This window comes from Dendropsophus ebraccatus, chromosome 6 (genome assembly GCF_027789765.1).
Source record: "Dendropsophus ebraccatus isolate aDenEbr1 chromosome 6, aDenEbr1.pat, whole genome shotgun sequence".
Taxonomy (NCBI): Eukaryota; Metazoa; Chordata; class Amphibia; order Anura; family Hylidae; genus Dendropsophus; species Dendropsophus ebraccatus.
The window spans coordinates 23,419,552-23,442,134 of NC_091459.1; the positions used below are offsets into that span (position 1 = coordinate 23,419,552).

The following is a 22,583-nucleotide window of genomic DNA, read 5'->3' on the forward strand; positions in this document are numbered from 1 at the left end:
GAAGGACATATCATAATTCGGACGAGATCACAACACGGATTCAGTTTAAAGGGGTTATCCAGTGCTACAAAAACATGTCCACTTTCTTTCAGAGACAACACGACTCTTGTCTCCAGTACAGGTGTGGCTTGCAATTAAGCTCCATTCACTTAAATGGAACTGAGCAGCAAAACCCCGTCCAAGCTGGAGACAAGTGGTGCTGTCTCTGGAAGAAAGTGGACACGTTTTTGCAGCGCTGGATAACCCCTTTAACCTATCTTTACAGTTTTGCAGCATTAACAAAAACTGCAAAAAAAAAAAAAAAGAAAAACCTTAAAAAAAAATACATTCCATTTCCAGAACCCAACACGTATTTCATTGAGATAAGGTAAAAATGGAAAGAGGGAATTTTGGACCTAACCTCATCCTAGTGGGCAGGTGAGCTGGGCAGTAAAACCCCTGTATGAAATCTCCGCACTTGCTTGTCTGTGTACCCAGCGCTTAGCACACAGCTTGAAAGAAGAGGTATAAACACAAGGGCCATTGTTCTCTTCTTCCCTCGGGAGTTAATGAAAGGGTTACAGCTCCATTGTGTGGACTGTTTACTGCTGACCATGACAACAGCTTCACAAGGTGCAGCTCTCTACACACAAGGCTGGCCGAGATTGTAATATCTGTATTACTAAAGAGAGAGAAATGGACGAGAGACATTGGTGGATAGCAGGCAAAGTGCAGCAGGCTGTGGATGATGGTGGCGAGGAGAGCTCCGCTGCCCTAGAAGCCTTCATCCTGGAAGCTGCCAACCTCCAGCTGATCAACAGGTTTTTGCAGGGTCAGTACACCTCACACTGGGAAGGGAGTTTACATGAGGGGAAGATTGGTAGGACTATGGCTGTAAGGAAAGAGTTAACTGCAGAATATCCAAGACCTGTGCATATAAGGGGGAAGGAATCAATTTTTTTAAAGTCGAGAAACTAAAAATTTGGGGAAAATGATGGAATTTTAAAAAAACATTTCACTGGGTAAAAAAATATTTCACACTTGTATGCTGCATCATTCAATAAGCGTGAGAATGGAGAGATTCCAAAAATTATTGGGTAAAAATTCTACAGGAAAAAGTGTAAGTTCACAGTTTTCTCTTGTTGTCACTGGCAGATGTGCTAAATGTAAAAAAAAACAGCAGAAGGATAAGGGCTTGGGTCTGTGTGATGTTACTTGCTAGGGTCCGGGTCTCAAAATATTGGGGGCACAGGCCGTCGGTGTTACATTTTGCTCATGAGACCGGCAGTCGGGCCAGGACTTGGGTCCATAACAGAGAATCATACAGCCGGTATAAGGTTAGGTGCACACGCAGTAAAAAAAAACATTATAAATACAACCATCATTTTGAGGGAATTTTAAACTGAATGTGTGAACAGATGAAAAAAAAAATGGTTGTATTTTACACAAGCAGGTAATAAATAATGGACCCAAGTCCCGGCCCGACTGCAGATCTGACCCTACCAAGTTACATCACACAGACCCAAGCCCTTATCCTTCTGCAGTTTTTTTTTTACATTTAGCATTCCTGTAGAATTTTTACCCAATAATTTTTGGAAGCTCTCCGTTCTCACGCTTATTGAATGATGCAGCATAAGTTTATTATTTGAATGGACGTAATTAGTGATGAGCAAACCTGGCAAATGTTTGGGTTCATCCAAACCCAAACAATCGTCATTTGATTTCTGGCGGCTGGAGAAGTTGGATGCAGCCCTCCAGCCCTGATGCCATCGTAATCAATCACAGATGTTATTCTACATGGTGTGTGTGCACTATGGGCCAATTTTCTCTTGAATTCGATGGAACTCATTATTCAATCATTATAATAATTATTATTATCATAGTAAAAATACACCCGTATTTTGACTTTGAAACTACAGCTGTATTTCGTTATTATGTTACAATATGGCCTAATGGTGGATTCAATTTTATGCTGCAGACAGATCCACCACAAAGTCTGCATATTGAAAGGGGAAACTTGGATGCATCTTTGCCGTGGACTTTGGTACTTCACGATAGCGGAGGCCGATGGGGACCCGATAATAACTGTAAACGAGCCCCAATCTGCTAGATCGGCGCTCGTTTATTGGGCGTATTACACGGCCGATAATCATTTAACAAGGGCTGCAGGGACATTGTTACCGATGTCCTTGCAGCCCTTGTTTAAACTGTATACATTACCTGTCCATGCTGCAGGGCTCCTCTTGTGGTCCGCTTCTCCCCGGGTCCCGCGCTCCAGCTTCAGAGCGGCCTGTCTCAGGTGGCAGGCCGCTCAGTCAATCACTGGCCGTGGCAGTCCCGGCCTGTCATTGGCTGAGCGGCCTGTCAGCTCAGACAGGCTGCTCTGAAGCTGGAGGGTGCGGGACCCGGTGAGAAGCATCCAACTTCAGCAGCCACCGCTTATCAAATGCCACATGCTTGGGTTCAGACAATCTTCGAGCATGCTCAGAGTTCGCTCAACTCTTATCATTTGGTAGGAGTGCATTTACCCAGTGCAGCATGTGTCAGATTCCCTAACAAAAAAAAAAGTTCCCCAAGGCAGCACCACAATTCCAATCCAAACAGTGTCTTTATTCCACCTGATGCAACGTTTCAACTATGACAGTCTTGAGAAAGACTGTCATAGTTGAAACGTTGCATCTGGTGAAATAAAGATACTGTTTGGATTGGAATTATGGTGCTGCCTTGTGGATCTTTTTCTATTTGCTACTTGGTACAACTCTGAATCTTAACACGGATGAACAGGGAACATGAATATGGTGACCAGTACAGCATATTTTAGTTATAGAATATATATTATAGAAGAAAGCTATTCATATGTATCAGATAAGCTTCATGATCCTTCAACATTAGGGTACATTTACACTGCAGACTCAGCGCGGAGACTTTAAGCGGATTCCTCTGAGCGGCCTCCATTTGAAGTCTTGCCCGTTCCATAAACTTGATGATATTTGCCATCTGATTCCACAATCCACCCAAAGAATTGGGCGGACGGGGGAATCAGCCGGCAAATATCATTGAGTCTATGGAATGGGCAAGACTTCAAGCAGAGCCCCCCCAGCAGAATCCGCTTGAAGTCTCCTTGCGGAATCTGCAGTGTGAATATACCCTAATGGTGAAGGATCATGAAGCTTATCTGATACATATGGATTCAAGGAAAATCCCTGATTTATAAAAATTTAAACTCCGATAGAAACATGTAATGTCACTGCCCTCATCTTTATGTCTTCCAAATAGGATGCTATGGTCTGATAATATCTGTTTTTTTCATTTTTATACTTAGCGGGAGGACACAGAGCCATCTTTTTCTTGATAGAAGCTAATGACAAGACAAATCCATTAACCTGGAAATTCCATGTCAATTCTGATCTCCAAAATCTGGAAAGTGTGCACTCTAAGACATCTTTCCCCACATTACTTTACTTTTTACGTTCTGAGGTAAGCGCAATAATGTTACATTGGGATTAATTACATTCTGAAAGACATGTACGGCATATCCATAGGGTGGCACCAGTGGTGGTCCCTGGCTCAGACTGTAGACGTAACTTGGACAGAGCACCAATCCATTTAGCATTTCTCTTTCTTTTCTGGCAGGTTGTGGCCACCTAGATTGATAAAACAGAGGCCAGGGGACCCCATTTTACTGATAGGCTGCTTCAGATATTTATGTTGTAACATGTAAAAAATAACTCAAACTAGGTGTATATTTCTAGACATTTTGACATCCATTTTAACCCCTTTGTGTCAGTAATCTGTATATATATACGTTCCTACTGCACATACCCAGTGCAGTAGGAATGTATATATACGTTCCTGACACTGATGGGGCTTTCTGATGTGAGTGGGAGCGCTGCAGTGAGAGTGAACCTGCTCACATCAGTGTCCGGGGCCAGAGATGATGAAAGTCAGCTGCGATCCTGCGGCTGACTCTCATTAACCCCTTAAACGCCACCATCTACAGCAATCACAGCGTTTAAGGTGCTCAGTGACAGACCAAGCATCTGTACTGAGTGATCGCTTGTGCCGGCAGGCGGGGGTAAGCTCCTTACGTCCATCCTGTCGGATCGGCAATCTATGTGTAGTGTCTGCTCTTAGGCAGGCTCTATACATAGATCGCCGATAACACTGATCTATGCTATGGCATAGCGTCTAATGATTGCATATTTTACAGTGAATAAAAGTATTAAAAAAAACCTTATATTGCTTCTCTGCCTTTTGGCTAAGATCAAGTGTAGTATCTGTTCTTATCAGTTTAAGGGTAAAAACACACACGGCATATACGCTGCATATTTACTGCTGCAATATGCAGCAGATGCGCAGCAGATAAGGTCTAAATAACTGAACACAGCATCAAATCTGCTGCGTATCTGCTGCGTATACGTTGTGTGTGTTTGTACCCTTATATCTGATACGTCCCCTATCTGGGGACCATATATTAAATGGATTTTTAGAACAGGGAGATGGAAAAAGATTGACCTGGTATTGCAGTGCCTCCAGGTTCAGTGCACCAAAAAAAAAAAAAAAAAAAAAACCTTATAAACCCCCTCCCAATAAAAGTTTAAAATACCTCCTTGCCCATTATAAAAATATTAAATAAATAAATAAACATATTACATATCGTAGCGTGCGGAATTGTCCGATCTATTAAAATATAACATTATTGTTGTCACACGGTGAACGGCGTAAACGGGGGAAAACAAACAAACCATGATTGCTGTTTTTATTAAATTATATATCACAAAAAAAATCTAAATTTTTCTGTTACACCAATATGATATTAATAAAAACTAGAGATTATGGCGCAAAAAAATGACATCTAAAGCAGCCCTGTAGGTGGAAAAATTGTTGGTGGAAATGTATTAATCTGACCAAGACTTTTGTGCATCAAAGGGCTCTGTCTTGAAGGGGTTAAAGACCCCCCTTCCCACACACACACACACAAAAACTAACATGAACGATGTCGGCTGATCATTGCCTTTTATTCCACAGGATGATTATCGGCCTATAATTGTTCTGTGGAATAGGGCCTTTACTGATAGCATGTGAATGAACTGCAGGCACTCCCGACCAATCCCCACAGGGATTAAAGACAAACAGTATCCTCCTCCACTCCAAGGCGGGTAAAACAAGAGGTTACAGTGATATAAAATATCATAAAATTTATTAAAAGAATTATGCCAGCGACACAACGTGTTTTGAGACACTTGATAAAGAGATCGTACCGGTCTCAAAACGCATTGTGTCGCTGGCATAATTCTTTTAATAAATTTTATATTTTATATCATTATTTCCTCTTTTACCTGCACCTGTTTTACCCGTCTTGGAGTGGAGGAGGATACTGACGACCATTGTGACGACCATTGTGAAACATATCATTATAGACGACTAAATAAAGAACCTACATGGTTCAATCGTTGCATTAAACGGTGGCTATGTTTTTTTTTTAGAGTAGACCCTCTTGCCAGCCTGTGATAAAGATAACATCTTTTACATATAACACAATCTACACATGAGCGTAATTACTGCACTACATATGTTCTGTCACTTATCTAACCTATAAGACCATTGGGCCGGGAGGGCCAGGTTGACTTCAGGAAGCTGTTCTAAATTCTTTAGGGGTGCACAATCTAGCATTGAGCAGTCAGTCGTCTGATTGGTGGAGCAGCCCCTGTTGATTGCTGTTCATCCAGTCAGTGCTGGACTCACTTCAAAAAGAAGGGAAGGAGCATGACCACTACTAATTTTTTTTTTTTTTCTTCAGATAAATCATGATGTTGACGCCGGATTGATAGAGAAAGAAATATTCTGTGGTGAGATAAAGGAAAACCCAGTGGAGAGTCTTAGATGCCTAATAAACGAATTATACATCCCACTTCTGCGTGCTCAAAAAGACTGGGGTTTCTGTAGCCAGGAAAATGTCGCTAGTTTTCTTTCAGGCCTGGAGAAGTATGTTTCATCGATTGATGAGGCAGCCACCATAGCTGATCTGGAAAAATACCATATCACAGTAAGTAAAAGAGCAGCCAAATATAAAATATCCACTTTTAAACAACCCAAAGTTTAATATTTTAGAAATGTTGCTTGTTTACTAGCTAAAAAGTAATGCAAAAACACCTGCCATATTTGACTTTGTAACCTTAAGGCCCTGTTATTGGCTGAATTTGGCCAATTATCGGCTAATACGGACGATAATCACTTTTTGTAATAGCTCCTGTTAACCCTTTAAGGACGGGGCCCATTTTTGTTTTTGCGTTTTCGGTTTTTCCTCCTTGTGTTTAAAAGGCCATAGCACTTTTTTCCACCTAGAAACCCACATGAGCCCTTATTTTTTGCGTCACTAATTGTACTTTGCAATGACACGCTGAATTTTTGCATTTGGCACACTACGAAACCAGAAAAAAATTCAATGTGTGGTGAAATGGAAAAAAAAAAAACGCATTTCTTTTATTATGGGGAACTGTGTTTTTATGCCATTCGCCCTGGGGTAAAACTGACTTGTTATGCATGTTCCTCAAGTCGTTACGATTAAAGCGATATCTAACATGTATAACTTATATTGTATCTGATGGCCTATAAAAAATTCAAACCATTGTTAACAAATATATGTTCCTTAAAATCGCTCTATTCCCAGGCTTATAGCGCTTTTATCCTTTGGTCTATGGGGCTGTGTCAGGTGTCATTTTTTGCGCCATAATGTGTTCTTTCTATCGGTACCTTGATTGCGCATATACGACTTTTTGATCGCTTTTTATTAAATTTTTTCTGGATTTGATGCGACCAAAAATGCGCAATTTTGCACTTTGGGATTTTTTGCGCTGACGCCGTTTACCGTGCAAGATCAGGAATGTGATTAATTAATAGTTCGGGCGATTACGTCTGCGGCGATACCAAACATGTTTATTTATTTATTTATTTGTTTACTTTTATTTAAAACCTGGGAAAAGGGGGGTGATTCTGACTTTTATTAGGGGAGGGGGATTTTTACTATAAACAACACTTTTTTTTTTTTTTACACATATACTAGAAGTATATATACTTTGATCTCTCATTGAGATCTTTGCTGTATAGATATACAGCAAAGATCAATGAGATCGGCACTCGTTTGCTTTCGGCTGCTGCAGCCGGAAACAAACGAGTGCCAAGCCGGGGACGGCGCCATCTTGGATGAGTCCCCGGCCGGCATCAGACAGGTAGATCGCTCCTCCGGGACAACGTCCCGGAGGAGCGATCTCCCCCACTAGACCCCAGGGAAAGGTTGCCTCCGGTAATCGGAGGCAGCTGTCAACTTTGACAGTTGCCTCCGATTAGCTTATTAGCGGGCACGGCGATCAGACCGTGCCCACTAATAGCGGCGGTCCCGGGCTACACGTAGCACCCGGGACCGCGGCGCTTCAAAGTGGGGTCACCGCGCGGACCCGCTTTGAAGTGCTAATGAGGACATATGACGTAAGGGTATGTCATATGTCCTTAAGAGGTTAAAAGGCAACGATCAGCCGACATGCACGATGTTGGATGATCCTTGTCTTTCAACATGATGGTCTGCTGGCCATCGTAATTGGCCAGTGATTGGCTAAGCGGCCTGTCAGCTCAGACAGGCTGCTCTGAAGCTGTAGTGCGCAGGACCCGGGAAGAAGCAGAGCGCAGGAGGAGCTCTGGAGTGTGGATAGGTAATGTCTATTGTTTGCAGAATCGTCAGCCGGTGGCCGATGATTTTAGGTTTGGGCCTAAAGCTATGATCAGCCGATCATCGTTTCATCGTCTGATCATTGTCTCTATTACACTGAGCGATAATCGGACGAATCGGGCTGATTCACCTGATTATCGCTCCGTGTAATAGGCCCTAATAGCGTATGTAATTTGAAGGACTTTGTCCCCTGTATAAAATAGTCTGTTTGTAGGTTTGCATCTTTGTTGAATTTTCATCTCATTGATTATTCAAAAGTATTAATCTCTGGGACTGGGTAAATGTTTCTCATTGCAGATTTTGAAGAGACCTCAGAATATTGTCAGTCCCGACTTTCTGCTGCAGAGATCTGCTGTTGTAGACCAAGAAACTCTCAGCGAAAATGAAACCCTCGTTTCTGACTGGATAAAAACCATTGATCAGATTTTGATAGAAGCCATTGATGAAAGGTAATACCAAGAAGCAGAAGCAGGAACTTGTTGGAGCTCTGGAAGTCCCAGATCATAAGGAGTGGAGTGGACATGTCCCACAATTTATTGCAGATACAGTTAGGCAAGAAGGAAGCCAGATTATTCAGGTTGCAGCCATGGAATCGGGAGGTAGTGGAGGCAAATGGGGTCCATCTGTACAGGGTTGGGGTAGCAGCTCAAACAGAGTTTGGGGTCTTTACAGAAAGTGGATGGGCCACCTGAGAAGAGAGGTACTAAAGCAACAAGCCAGCCCAACACCTTGATGAGAATAGTTCCTAGGAAATTGAAGGTGCCCAGAAGGTCTATGGAGCAACAGTCAACATAGGAGTTGCCAGTATGGTGAAAAATAAGGTGGAATGGGTGACCCCAGCAGTATGATGCTCCCAGCTCCCGTATCACCAATAGTTGTGGTTTGAGGAGTCTTCTCATGGCTAGGATGTGGTGGGAGACGCCGGGTAAGAGGGTAATTTTAGCCTAATCTTAATATGGTTCCAGTGGCCCCTGTTCTCAAGGTCCTAAACATGGAGGGCCAGGTCCCTCAGTATTACATCATTGTGTGTCACTTAAGGGATTAGTTGTTGAATTGCAAATGTATATCATGTTTTTGTTTTTTCCCCTCTCAGAGTGGTCGATATTACCACTACTCCCTTGACTGAACTTGAGCGTTGGCACCACAGGCAAAAAATTTTGGGGTTAATAACTGAACAATTAAGAGGAAAAGAGTGTAAATCCGTCATTGGTGTTATTATTTCATCCAAGTCACGTCTCCTAAAGAGATGGAAAGCCGTTGATATCAGGTAAGGACATTGTCCTTCAAGACTATTAATATGTCATTTCAAAGTATATTTCATCATAAAGGGGCATAGTGGTAGCTGTTTTTCTTCTTCAGTATTACAGAGGCAATGAATGCTACTAAGGATCGAGTTAAGTACTTAGAAGCACTTTATCGTCATTTTGAGGCTTTGAACACAGACAACAATCCGGAAAACCTTATAAACACCATTCTACCAGCTTTCTTCCTTGGCATCCAACAAATGGAGATGCTAACGCGACATTTCTCGAAGAATGGATATTTGGGACTGCTGCTCACTAAGGTGCCAAGTGATAATAGAGTTACTGTATAATAGCGTTCATGTGCCCCTCCCCCAATGTTATATAATATGATGCATTTGGTCAAATTATGGTAGTAATGTGATCTCTTTTCTTAAAGTGTCACTGTCGTTCAAACATTTTTTGCAGAAATCAATAGTACAGGCGATTTTAAGAAACTTTATAATTGGGTTTATTAGCCAAAAAATGCATTTTCATCATGAAAAAGCAGTTTGAAGCTCTCCCCCCCTGTCTTCATGGTTCTCAATGGAGAGGGGAGGAGTGGAGGGAGATGAGGCACCAAAACAGGACAACAAAGAGTTAATTTACAGCTACATCACCAGGCTATCTACTCTTAAGTCAGCACTGACCTCTCTGACCTCTGAATACCTGCTTTTACACACCTCCCACTGTGTAATCCTTTGTTCTCTGCTGGTGACTAATTTCCCTCCTCCCCCCTCCCCTCTCCATAGGTTACACAGGGCTCGACTGATGTAAAAGAGTCAAGATTTCCTGATAATGAGCAGTGAATGAGAGGGGGAGGGGCCTGGGGAAATTCTTTTTGAATGCAGATAATGGCATATTTGCCTAATAAACCCAATTACAAAGCTTCCTAAAATCGCCTGTACTATTGATTTCTGCAAAACAAAAAACAGAAGTGACATTTTAAAGTATGGGAATCATTACAGGCATGCACCTATGACCACAATGTTTCTGCTAGGGATTGTTGTTAAATAAGCATGGAATTGTTATTTCAACAGTGTGTTGTACTTACTAGCTGCTGCATGTGCTGCAGGCAGCAGAGTTTTCTTTTCAGTCTAACACAGTGCTCACTGCTGCCATCTCTGTCCGAGAGCACTGTGTAAGACTGAAAAGAAAACACCACTTCCTGCAGGACATGCAGGAGCTGATAAGTACTGGAAGACAAGATTTTTAAATAGAAGTAAATTACAAATCTAGATAACTTTCTGAAAGCAGTTGTTTTGTAAGAGTACTTATTTTAATTGTTACTGTTTTTATAACTTTCAAAATCAACAGTTGATCTGAAATAATCAATGTAAATTGCAAATATGCTTTATATCACATCCACTGCTGATTTAGATTTTGGAAGTTATAATGATTGTGACAACAGAAGAACTTACTTACTCTTATTCCATCCCACTAGTTTACTAGGTTCTGTTCACACTGTCCATTTGCTGTATATAACAAATAAGTTTATCGTATTGTACATTACAAAAAGTGGATGTAAACAAGGCCCAATATATATTAACATTATTTACTTAAAATGGACTTTAATTTTTTTTTTTTGTAGGTATCAAATCAGTTGGCTCTAAATTGCAAATCTTTCCTTAATGAAATCATTTCGATAGAAGATTCAAAAGACCGACTTTGGGAAATTATCAAGGAACATATCAGAAAAGATAAAAAGGAAACAGTAATAGTGAGCGGTTTCGGAGAAGAAAAAATCCTTAAAAGAGAGAAATGGAAAGTGAAGGTGTTAAAAAGTAACAGTTTTTATGAACGGTAAGAAACAAGGAAGGAGGTGAGGTCCCCAGAATAGCCACTAGTAGGGAACCTGGCACAGCAGGGATGACAGGATGGACAGCACTATGGACACCAAGAACAGGGAACCTGGCACAGCAGGGATGACAGAATGGACAGCACTATGGACACCTAGAACAGGGAACCTGGCACAGCAGAGATGACAGAATGGACAGCACTATGGACACCTAGAACAGGGAACCTGGCACAGCAGGGATGATAGGATGGATAGGACCATGGAAACCTAGAACAGGGAACCTGGCACAGCAGGGATGACAGGATGGATAGGACCATGGAGACCTAGAACAGGGAACCTGGCACAGCAGGGATGACAGGATGGACAGGACCATGGACGCCCAGAACAGGGAACCTGGCACAGCAGGGATGACAGGATGGACAGGACCATGGACACCCAGAACAGGGAACCTGGCACAGCACGGATGACAGGATGGACAGGACCATGGGCACCCAGAACAGGGAACCTGGCACAGCAGGGATAACAGGATGGACAGGACCATGGGCGCCCAGAACAGGGAACCTGGCACAGCAGGGATGACAGGATGGACAGGACCATGGACACCTAGAACAGGGAACATGGCACAGCAGGGATGACAGGATGGACAGGACCATGGACACCTAGAACAGGGAACCTGGCACAGCAGGGATGACAGGATGGACAGGACCATGGACACCTAGAACAGGGACAAAATATAAGACAGCGCTCCATAGCGTAATTCAGACAGGGCTGAAGTGGTGAAAGTAAGCACATAGAACTCTCACCTGAGTAGGTTGTGCTGGTGTAAGGCACAAATCTTACTGATAGCATGTGAATGAACCGCAGCCAATCCTGACTAATCCCCACAAGGATTAAAGACAGTTAGTATCCTCCTCCACTCCAAGGCGGGTAAAACAGGCGCAGGTCCAAGGGGTAATAGTGATATGAAATATCATAAAATTTATTAAAAGAATTTTGCCAGCAACACAACGCGTTTCGAGACCGGTCAGGTCTCTTTATCCAAGTGTCTACTTGATAAAGAGATCGAACCGCACTCGAAACGCGTTGTGTCGCTGCCATAATTCTTTTAATAAGTTTTATGATCTTTTATATCACTATTACCCCTTGGACCTGTGCCTTTTTTACCCGCCTTTGAGTGGAGGAGAATACTGACCTAGAACAGGGGACCGGGCACAGCAGGGGTGACAGGACAGACAGCACTATGGACACCTAGAACATGGGCAATGGAGCAGCAACCAAGAACATGGACAATGGAAAAGGGCTAGAATGGGATAACCGTGTCTGGATTGGAACATGACAACAGGGTTGTCAGACGTAGACTCGGCTGTAGAACAGCTACCAGGCAAGGGCGGAAATGTGGACATGGGTGAAATAGACATGAAAGTACAACTAGGGCAGAAATGTGGACACGGGCCTTTCGGACATGGACACAGAACTGTAGAACAGTAGGTGCCAGACAAGGGCAGGAAAGTGGATACAGGACTTACGGGGTGTAGGCTTAGGACTTGCAGGTGTAAACAGTAGCACAACAAGTCCGTAAAATGGTATTCATAAGCGCTAGGCAAAAGCGGAGTTCGGGAGCATGCTGGGTGAAAACCAGAAAATGACTCCGCAGAGTCCACAAAACACAGGAAAGAGGCCTACTATACTGACTGTCCGGCCAGGATGGGATCAGAACAAGGTTGTTGTAGCCACGGGGAACGGTTATACGGAGTACATAAGGTTACCTTGCTGGTGTAACAAGACAAGCAAGTTACGTAGGCCCCCAGGTTAAAATGATATGTTGTCTGCAGAGGAGAGGTCAGCAACATTGCAGATGGTGTCAACAGACATCAACTTTAAAGACCTTAGTAGAAAACGTGAAAATATTAGGCACTGAGAGCAAATTTCTATCCATGTTGGCTACCTGGTTTCTGGGAATTGCCCAGCTCTGCCCTAGTAACTTCCCATGTTTTGTTTCAATACAGAATTCAAGCATGCATGGCAGTATGCAGTTGCTTCCAAGAAGAAGTGCAGCATTTACGTGAATGGTTATTAGGGACACATGGACTTCAGAGATACTCATCTCTAAGTTCTGTTTCTACTGCACCCGGGAGATTGTCCTCTTTGCAAACTTCCAAAACAAATAAAACCAATATGAGGGTGACTTTGTCAGTACCGTCCAGCTCTGGTATGTAAATATTTCAATCTGTCCTTATTTATTTTTATTTTTTTTCAGTTTCACTAAGTATCACTGTTCCCTCTTGTAGCTTCTTTAGAAGTTTTTTTGCCTATTAAATTTGCCTATTAAATTTTAAATCCTATTCATTTGCTATAAACCTTACAGGTATAATCAAAAACATTTTGATGAAGTTTTTGGTATGGCTCATCAGGTTTTTTTTTTTTTTTAAGTGTCAATGTCATTTTTATTTATTTATTTGCAGGAATCAATAGTCCAGGCGAATTTAACAAACTTTGTAATTGGGTTTATTAGGCAAATATGCCATTATCTGCATTCAAAAAGACTTTCCCCAGGTCCCCCCTCCTCTCTCATTCATTGCTCATTATCTGGAAATCTTGACTCTTTTACATAAGTCGGGCCCTGTCTGTTCTATGGAGGGGGGAAAGGGGAGATTAGTCGGCAGCAGAGAGCAGAGAACAAAGAATTACACAGCAGGACCTGTGTGAAAGCCGGTATTCAGAGGTCAGAGAGGTCAGTGCTGACTTCAGAGGAGATAGCCCGGTGATGTAGCTGTAAATTAACTCTTTGTTGTCCTGTTTTGGTGCCTCATCTCCCTCCACCCCTCCCCTCTCCATAATAGAACCATGAAGACAGAGGGGAGAGCTTCAAACTGCTTTTTCATGATAAAAATAAACCCAATTACAAAGTTTCTTAAAATCACCTGTACTATTGATTTCTGCAAAAAAAATTTAAATGACAGTGACACCTTAAGCTCCTATTTGATTTCAATGCTATTTTGAAATTAATCGAAGATGGAAACAAATTTTGAGGTGTTTATGCTTTTTATGTGGTTTTTGAACATACTCTTTGGGTGATTTATCTCCCTGAAACCTGGCGTATTCTTCAAAAACACCTGCTTTGTGATAGTAAAATTTGAGACTTTTTGACGCTGCAGCACAACCGCTCCCTGCTCTGTGTAAGAAAAAAAAGAGTCAGGTTCCATACACTTACATTATGAGCCCGGCTCTTTTTTTCTAACACAGTGGGAGTGGACAACGCTGCAGCACATCCTTTTCCACTCGTTTTCCCAATTGGTACAAGTCTAAACGCTCAGACCGGGACTTTAGATTATCCTTTGAGTATTTCACAAAAACATAGGGGTAGATTTATCAAACATGGTGTAAAGTAGAATCGCCTCAGTTGCCCCTAGCAACCAATCAGATTCCACCTTTCTTTTCTCACAGATTCTATAAAAAATGAAAGGTGGAATCTGATTGGTTGCTAGGGGCAACTGAGCCAATTGTACTTTACACTAGTTTGATAAATCTCCCCCATAATTTACATACAAAGTTTAGTAACTTATCACAGGCTTAGGCCCGGATTTGTCAATCTAAGACAAAAATTGGTCTGTTTTGTCTATAGCAAACTAGGGAGATTAGTAAGAAAATTTTGATAAAGCAATGAGGGAGATTTATCAAAGACGGTGTAAAGTGAAACCGGCTCAGTTGCCCCTAGCAACCAATCAGATTCCACCTTTCATTTTTCAAAGAATCTGTAAGGAATGAAAGGTGGAATCTGATTGGTTGCTAGGGGCAACTGAGCCAGTTTTACTTTACACCATGTTTGATAAATCTCCCCCAATGACTAAATGAATAGTTAAATGTAAATTTTGGCTAAACATAAAATATATAATTCAGTTGGATTTCCTAAAATATCTTTTTATATTTTTTAAATATTATATATATTAAGTAGGTCACCGATAGTTTGTAGGTCACCAATACGTCACCAATAGCATAAAATCTATAGTTGCTTCTTTCTTTCCACGTTTTAGCAGTATTAAAACAACAGTTGGCCTCATCTTCTATAGGGTGATCACTTCTCATTAGCCATAATGTGTTATTAATTTGGGAGCCTGCCTTGGGACTGTATGGCTCCGAATGTCTAATTATGACTCTTTATTTGCATAGAGTCCCTGAGTAGTGACAGATGACAAATACAAGGACAATAGAAATCAAACTAAGCACAGAGCAGAATGTGACAAGGAAATGCTGGAGCTCTGCTGTTTCAATAGAGCATGCCTAGTGAAATCTAATGAAATTCCATTCTAGATAGGTCACTGCTTGGGGATAATATACAAAAAGCCTAAACTGGCAAAAGATTGAAATGTTCACAATATCTGTTAAATGTCCATTAAAACTTCAGCAGCCATTTTTGAATACCCCTTGACACCTTCTACAAGCAAAAGAAGATAATCAATGTTCCTGAACGAAGTCTAATGGCCCTATTCCACGGGCCGTTTTAGAGGAGCAAACGAGCGCTATTAGCGCTCGTTTGCTCCTCGTTCGCCGCTCGCTGCCGCCGCTATTCAACGCGGCTGCAGCGAGCGGGTGAGTGCGGGAGGGGCGGCGGGGAGCTGCGGGGGGGGCTGCTCGGAGGATCGCTGATCGTCCGGGCAGCCCATAGGATATAGCAGCGTCTGCTGCCGATGCTCCTATTCAGCGGAGCGACGGCAGCAGATCGCTGCTATATCAGTCGCTTGTTTTTCAACATGTTGAAAAACAAGCGACTGCAACGATCAGCCGACATGAACGATGTCGGATGATTGTTGCACTCTATTCCACGGAACGATTATCGTCCGTAGCGGTCGATATCGTCCGAAAATGAACGATAATCGTTCCTTGGAATAGGGCCATAAAACATTTGACATTGTTACACATAAGTGGCCAAACACTAATTGGTTGTTTAAAAAAAAAAAAAAAAAAAATGTTTTATAAATACATACAATATGAATCAATTCTGGGATGACCATTGTATGTTGACATCTTGGGGGACGTTTATGAAAGTCCCGCCTAAGGCGTACACTAGGGAAAAGGCGCAGATTCGCCCATTATCCCTGGCGTATGACTGCTGTATACCCGCTTGCCTGATTGGCAGGAGGGGGGCTGGGGGGGGGGGGGGAGTTGGCGCGGCAAGGTGGGGAGGAGGTGTGGCCTCCTCCAGCGCCTCATTTAGCATGATGTATACCTGCTTGCAGGCGTAAATCATGATCCAAATCTACACCTGCTGGAAGCAAGTGTAGGTTTGGGGTGAACAAAGAGGCGCACGCCTCTTAGTGAATCTGGCCAGCTGGGGCGCCCAAAGCCAGCCGTGGAAAAGGACGCCCAAAGCTGGCCATGGAAAAGGGGGTGGGGCCTAATTTAAGACTGGCGTAAGAGTATGTGCTTTTCATAAATCCACCCCCCATAACTTCCAAACTCACTTGCTCCTCATTCCCCACTCGCTGCCAGCGCTATTACCCTGCCAACTGCAGGGGGGCTTCAGGAAGCTGTGGGTGGGTGGGCTGCCCAAGTGATCGTTAAATCGTCCGGGCAGCCCACAGAAGATAGCAGCGGTGTGCTGTTGCTGCTCCTATTACACGGAGCGATGGCAGCAAATCGTTGCTATCCGGATCGTTGGGCTTTCAACATGTTGAAAAACATTAAGATACAACGATCAGCCGACATTGTGCATGTCGGCTGATCGTTGCCTTCTATTACACGAACCAATTATCGGTCATAATGGCCAAGTGGACATGTATTGTAATATAGACAAGGTGCCAAACAGTGCAACATTCTTAATAACAACTAATTATAGAAATGTACAATGTAATAACAAAATGGCTCCATATGTGTCTATAACCTTTAGTAAACAGGCTCTAGTTTTTAACCTTACAATTGCTACTAAGGTGGTAGCAGTTATTGTTTAACAGTTTGTGCTTTCTCCATATGAACCTGTTGACTTATTTCTAATATTTTTTTAGACCAACAACATGACTACCAAAGCAGTGGTGTGGCTATAACAGATGATGACACAATCATGTATCATTTGGAAGCACTCAGTGTTAAGCTGAAGCAAACATTAGACATAACGGACAAGCTACAAGAGGTAAAATTATTGTCTGGCTTCATTTGTGTGAAATTTTCTAATGGTAAAATGAATCATTTTTAAAGGAGAAGTCCGGCCAGACCCTGCCCCAGTGCTGGTAGCCGCATACCATGCTCGGGTCCCTGACCACTTCCTGGTCTGATTGGGGACCCGGGTTATGACATGTGAGGTCCGCTCAGCCAGTCAGCGGCTGTAGTGGGGTCCTGCCTCAGTCGCTGAGTGGCTGAGCGGACCTCACACGTCACAACCCGGGTACCCGCTCAAAACAGGAAGCGACAAGGAACCCGGGGACCAGAGCGGCGGTAAGCAGCCACTAGCGCTGGAGCAAGAGAGGTACGAGCATGTTATTTCTTTTAGCCTCCCCAGCACTTGCTAAAAAATAGGTCTGGTTGTCAGAAACCAGAACATACCTTGCTCCTTTTTCGCAATATTAAAGAAAACCTGTCTCTAGTTTCATGCTGACCGATAAATGAACCAGACTTCCTTATCCAGGGCCAGTTTTGGACTAAATGTGGCCCTGGGCAAAGTTGAAGGTGGGGCCCCAAATGCTGAAATATTGTAGCAACAATTTAAGATCCCCATACACTTTACACTTTTGTCAGTGGTACTGACTGCTCGTGACACGTTTGTCCGTCAGTATATGGTGTATGGGGCTCTCAGGACTGGCCTCTGACAGATGATGTCAGTTGATATAGGGGGTGGGGCGTGGTGGAAAATCATTGGCCAAACTCTTTGTTCTCAGAGAGAGAAGTTACAATTGGATCTGTCTGGCTGTGGCTTACCACTCCCCACAGAGACCACAGGAACGCTAGGCCATGCTGAGGGTCCAAATCTGGTCAATAATGGAACCAAAGACAGCTGAAGGTATATAGTGTATAACACCCCCAACAAAAGATATAACATGCCACCTATATTGTAGGAATATATGTTATTACAAACTGACATACATTTATCAAACTTGTGTAAAGTAGAATTGTCTTAGTTGCCCCTAGCAACCAAGATTCCACAGTCTTTGAAAAATGAAAGGTGGAATCTGATTGGTTGCTAGGGGCAACTAAGACAATTCTACTTTACACCATGTTTGATAAATCCTCCCTGTGTGTTAAACTGATACTCTTTGGTCTCCATGTCATTATGTTATATAATGTAGTCACATTCTGCTTGCTGTATATGCCAAAAAGGATGCCTTGCAATCCTTGGTTTAAAGGAGAAGTCCAGCGCTGTAATTTTTTTCTGAAACAGCAGGGGCAGGGGGAACATAATACCCAACAATACTCACCTCTCCCCGTGCCTCTCCATTGCTGGATCACTGCTCTGGGATCATCTCTTCAGCCGATGTCACAACCCAACTGATGGACAGCGCGCTCAGTCAGTCAGTGACTGGGACGGGACTCTGCTACAGTCACTGATCGGCTGAGCGGGCTGTCCATCAGCTGGGTCAGCATTTTCCCCCAAGTCGTGACGTCATCTTAACTCGGCGGGGGCTCCTAAGCCTGTGGCGCCGTGCTACGCAGGCATGAGGAGAGGTAAGTAGTGTTTAGTTATTATGTTCCCCCAATCCCCTGTTGGCAGTCAATTATTTAAAATCGCTTGACTTTTCCTTTAACTCATACAACCTCGTTTGTCGTTTGATTTAATTGTTAAATATATTTTATGTACACAGTACAAAATACTGTCTAATCTGACGGAAGGCCTTAGGAAACCTGCCCAGGAAGATCTTATGGAAGATGAAGATGTTGAATCTGGAAGTATGTTTGAAATTCCTATGCAGGAAGACGCAAAAGAGCCAGGTCTGAATATATACATGTATTGGAATATTTGTCTTCAAGAACTGTTCAAAATTTAAGCATCAGATAAATGTGTTTTCAATCCACTCCTGGTTTTGGTTGCAATATGAGGACCAAAATACTGAGCAAAAATACTGTGTGTGTGAACCCAGCCTAAATCAGTAAGATAACCTGTAAAGTTAATTGATGTATGGTATTACTATTGTGTAGTTTACAATCGCCGTTGTAACATTCTTTTTGTGGCTTGGGGTCCCAATATTCTACATTTCATTTTTATTTTTTATCAATAGATGTCCATACTGAATCTTCCTCCTTCCAGCCGCTGAGACAAATTTCAAGCACACCAGGAAAATTGCATACTCTTATTGAGGAAGATGAACCTCAGGTCAGTAAAAAATAAAACAATTATTACACCTTGGCGCTGGAATAAAACTTGTTTGTAACTATAATACCAGCCCCAGGAGGAAGGCCAACCCTGGGACCAGACATGAAATTGTTATGACTAGTGAACGGTACTAGCGATTTGGGGTGGGTGGTGGCCGTTACAGATTCGCTTTAAAGCTTGTTTACAGCCTTTAAAAACAAAAACAAAAACAAGCACCTGAGTACTGCGACATGCTCGATCGAGCACTATGCTCAATCAACCCTAGTTGACATAATTTACATTTAACATTTCCATTTGAATACATTTTTTAGGAAGATGGCAGATGTTGAGAAAGAAATGCAATATTTATAAAGTAAATATAATCAGCATCAGAACGCCCCCAGGTATATACCAGCAGGATCATATGTACAAACCGGCTGTTAGTCTCCTTTTTAAGTGGTTTCCAATAGAGATGAGCGTACCTCAAGCATGTTAGAGTCGACCCGAACGTTCGGCATTTGATTAGCGGTGGCTGCTAAACTTGGATAAAGCCTTAAGGCTATGTGGAAATCATGGATATAGTCATTGGCCGTATCCATGTTTTCCAGACAACCTTAGAGCTTTATCCAAGTTCAGCAGCCCCCGCTAATCAAATACCGAATGTTTGGGTTCGGATCGACTTGAACCCGAACCCGGTTCGCTCATCTCTAGTTTCCATCTTACCATTGGCCATGTTCTGTATGTATCTAAGTTTTTACATTACTTGTAGTATGGTACTGTTACCACATTTGTTTTTTTCATCATTAGCTGAGCTTCTTTTTTTTTTTATCAGATTCACGTTTATGCTTTCCATTTATTTTTCTATTGCTATAGACCACGTGTTCTCGGAAGTTTTACCTTACACGTCTGAAATATAGAGCAGAACACTTAGCATTTTTTTGTGGACAGGTCTGTATATTATTAACTTTCTGGCACCAGATTTTATATGTTCTACCGTCTTCCAGATGTTTGTTGAAGATTCCTCAGTGCCAAATGTTCCATGTGTGAAATATGAGGATAGTTCTACCACAGCAGCATCTGATTTAAAAAATGATCAACTTTCATCAAATAAGGAAGAAGATCGAGAAAACGGGCTGTCCAATGAGGAGAAACACGTGTTAGGTATGCATCATCATGTTGTATCACCAATTCCGTAAAGCATAATTGTCACCACAAAAAAAAAACTGCATCCATAGAATAATTAAAATGTCAGGTTTAGTTCACATCGTCTGGTACAAAGATGCAACGTTTCAATCCATATGTGTCTTAAGCAAGCTTTATAAAGACCCATGTGGGTCGAAAGGTTGCACCTTTATACCTGACATTGTGAACTAAACCTGGAATTTTCACTATACTACCGATGCTGTAGTAGTCTATCATTCTTCATGTCTTCTCTTCTCCACACTGAGATTGTGGACTCTACAGCATGCATCCATCTATCTTTATTGCGAGGCCAATTGTGATAAAATACTCAGGTGCTGTTGGATCTTTGCTTTAATTATTATGTCACAGAGACATGTCAAAGGTTTTTATTGGTCAGGGTCTGAGTGTTCAGTCACATGACACGGAGAACATATTGAGCATGGGCATTGAGAACGTATTGAGCATGGACTTCTTCCATTGTGGTCTGAACACTCAGAAGGACATTTATTGAGGGCTTTGCACTTAAGATGCAATTTCTTTTAATCTGTCTGTTTTGAGTATTAACCCAAAAAATTTTAATAATCCGGGATTAGCACCAAATTTATTATTTGCAACTTTTAAAAAAGTCACACAGACTGGTGCAGGCCTATGTCTGGTTAGTGAAGAATGAATATGTTTGCGCAATTTTTTTAAAATTTAGTAGTTTGTTACATTAGTTTTATTTGGCAAGACTGTAGAAAATTCACACGTTTTAGACTTAAAGAGAACCTGTCACCCAGGATTCCGGTGCCGGATACTTACCCTTTTGCTGGAAGTTCCGCTCCTAGACCCGGTCTCCGAACGGAGATGTCTGTGGCGGAAGCCGTGTGCGCGTTGTATGCTTAATTACCTGAGATGAGTCTGATGCCCATAGAGAATGACTGGAGCCGTCATTCTCTATGGGCGTCGGACTCATCTCTGAATATCTTCGTCCCGGCACTGGGTCCAGGAGCGGGACTTCCAGCAAAGGGTAAGTATCCGGGGCTCCACCGGGGGGTCGGGCTCTGAATTCCAGGTGATAGGTTCCCTTTAATAGTAAATGTCCCCCTCAGATCCTGATAAAAACTTTTAGGCCATGTTCATATAAAGCTTTGCATCCGTCTTTTCGGACGGCCATCATTTTGAAGGCAAAATACATCATGACCATTATTTCTGTCATTATATTAAGACACCAATCCATATTCATCCATTTGCAGCAAACCTGTACAATAGAGAGGAGGAAGATGCAGATGAGTGTACTCTGTCCTCTGTTCTTCTGGAAAAAGTGGAGGAGATGATTGAGCTGCTGACTCAGTACATAGATGGAGATATATTATTGGATACAGAGAAGAGGTAGGTCATACAGATTTGTTACTATAAATGATCTCTGTACATCTTGCAAATTTTGTGATCTGTTTTTCTGGACTTCTATTTAGGGTCTGTTCACACGTACAGACTCGCTGCATATTTATCGCTGTGAGTTTCTCGCACTTAAATTCATAGCGATACTGATTGCTATCAAGTCAATGTATGTGTATTCTCGCTGCGTGTTTGGTGCGATTTTTACATGCGAGTTTTGATTTTCACATGATTTTCACAGACGAGTTCAACACCACAAAAAAACGCAGCTACTTTCATGCGAGTTTGATGCGAGTTCTGTGCGAGTTTTACGCAGCGAGTCTGTACGTGTGAACAGACCCTTATGGTTAAAAAAAATAGATAAAAGCGAATGGACCAGTGGTACATCACTTTTCTGTTTTTACCATGAATAGACTGGCGCTGATACAGGGATGCTGGTGCTGTGGTCCTTTTTTCGAACCACGCACAGCGCTGGTCTATCACATCGTCCCAGCCTGAAGCTGAAGCACTGGAGGCGGGCCGTCCCGCCCCCCAGTGGAGGAAACCCCCTCTATGACACTTCTCCATTTATTTGAGTGATTCAGGCTGGGCCGGTGCTTGGTAATAGACCGGCGCTGTGCACGGAAACTGGGCAGCAGTTCAAAAAAAGGACTGCGGCACCAGCATCCCAGTGCCGGCGCTGGTCTATTAATGGTAAAAACGAAAAAGCGATGTACCATTGGTCCATTCGCTTTCATTTTGGAATGAGCCCCGAACTACATGTTTTAAATTTTGTACAGAAATAAACATGTAGAAAATGGTATTGGACATTACATACTGTAACTGACAACTTTTTGAATCCTACTGTATGTTGTGAAGTATTCACGACTAACTATCATGTTACTAGGAATATATAAAATTATATACCTGTGATACATAGGATGTAGTTTATTCTGAAAAACTCTTTATCTAAAGATTATACCAAAATAA

The 22,583-nt window shown here is 42.4% G+C and overlaps 1 protein-coding gene and 1 pseudogene across 1 annotated transcript in view; both read left to right on the plus strand.

Annotated features, from left to right (window-relative positions):
- Positions 1 to 341: 341 nt before the first annotated feature.
- LOC138795503 (uncharacterized) overlaps positions 342 to 22,583 on the plus strand; it is a 154,530-nt gene continuing 132,288 nt past the window's right edge. Inside the window, exons 1-13 of the mRNA XM_069974682.1 lie at positions 342 to 811; positions 3,302 to 3,456; positions 5,780 to 6,025; positions 8,000 to 8,151; positions 8,796 to 8,969; positions 9,062 to 9,266; positions 10,574 to 10,785; positions 12,787 to 12,989; positions 16,780 to 16,904; positions 18,568 to 18,694; positions 18,982 to 19,076; positions 20,060 to 20,216; positions 21,473 to 21,608. Coding sequence (XP_069830783.1) covers positions 676 to 811; positions 3,302 to 3,456; positions 5,780 to 6,025; positions 8,000 to 8,151; positions 8,796 to 8,969; positions 9,062 to 9,266; positions 10,574 to 10,785; positions 12,787 to 12,989; positions 16,780 to 16,904; positions 18,568 to 18,694; positions 18,982 to 19,076; positions 20,060 to 20,216; positions 21,473 to 21,608 — 2,123 coding nt within the window. The 5' untranslated portion in view covers positions 342 to 675. The remainder of the gene's footprint in view (positions 812 to 3,301; positions 3,457 to 5,779; positions 6,026 to 7,999; positions 8,152 to 8,795; positions 8,970 to 9,061; positions 9,267 to 10,573; positions 10,786 to 12,786; positions 12,990 to 16,779; positions 16,905 to 18,567; positions 18,695 to 18,981; positions 19,077 to 20,059; positions 20,217 to 21,472; positions 21,609 to 22,583) is intronic.
- LOC138796089 (U2 spliceosomal RNA) lies at positions 4,218 to 4,358 on the plus strand (annotated as a pseudogene).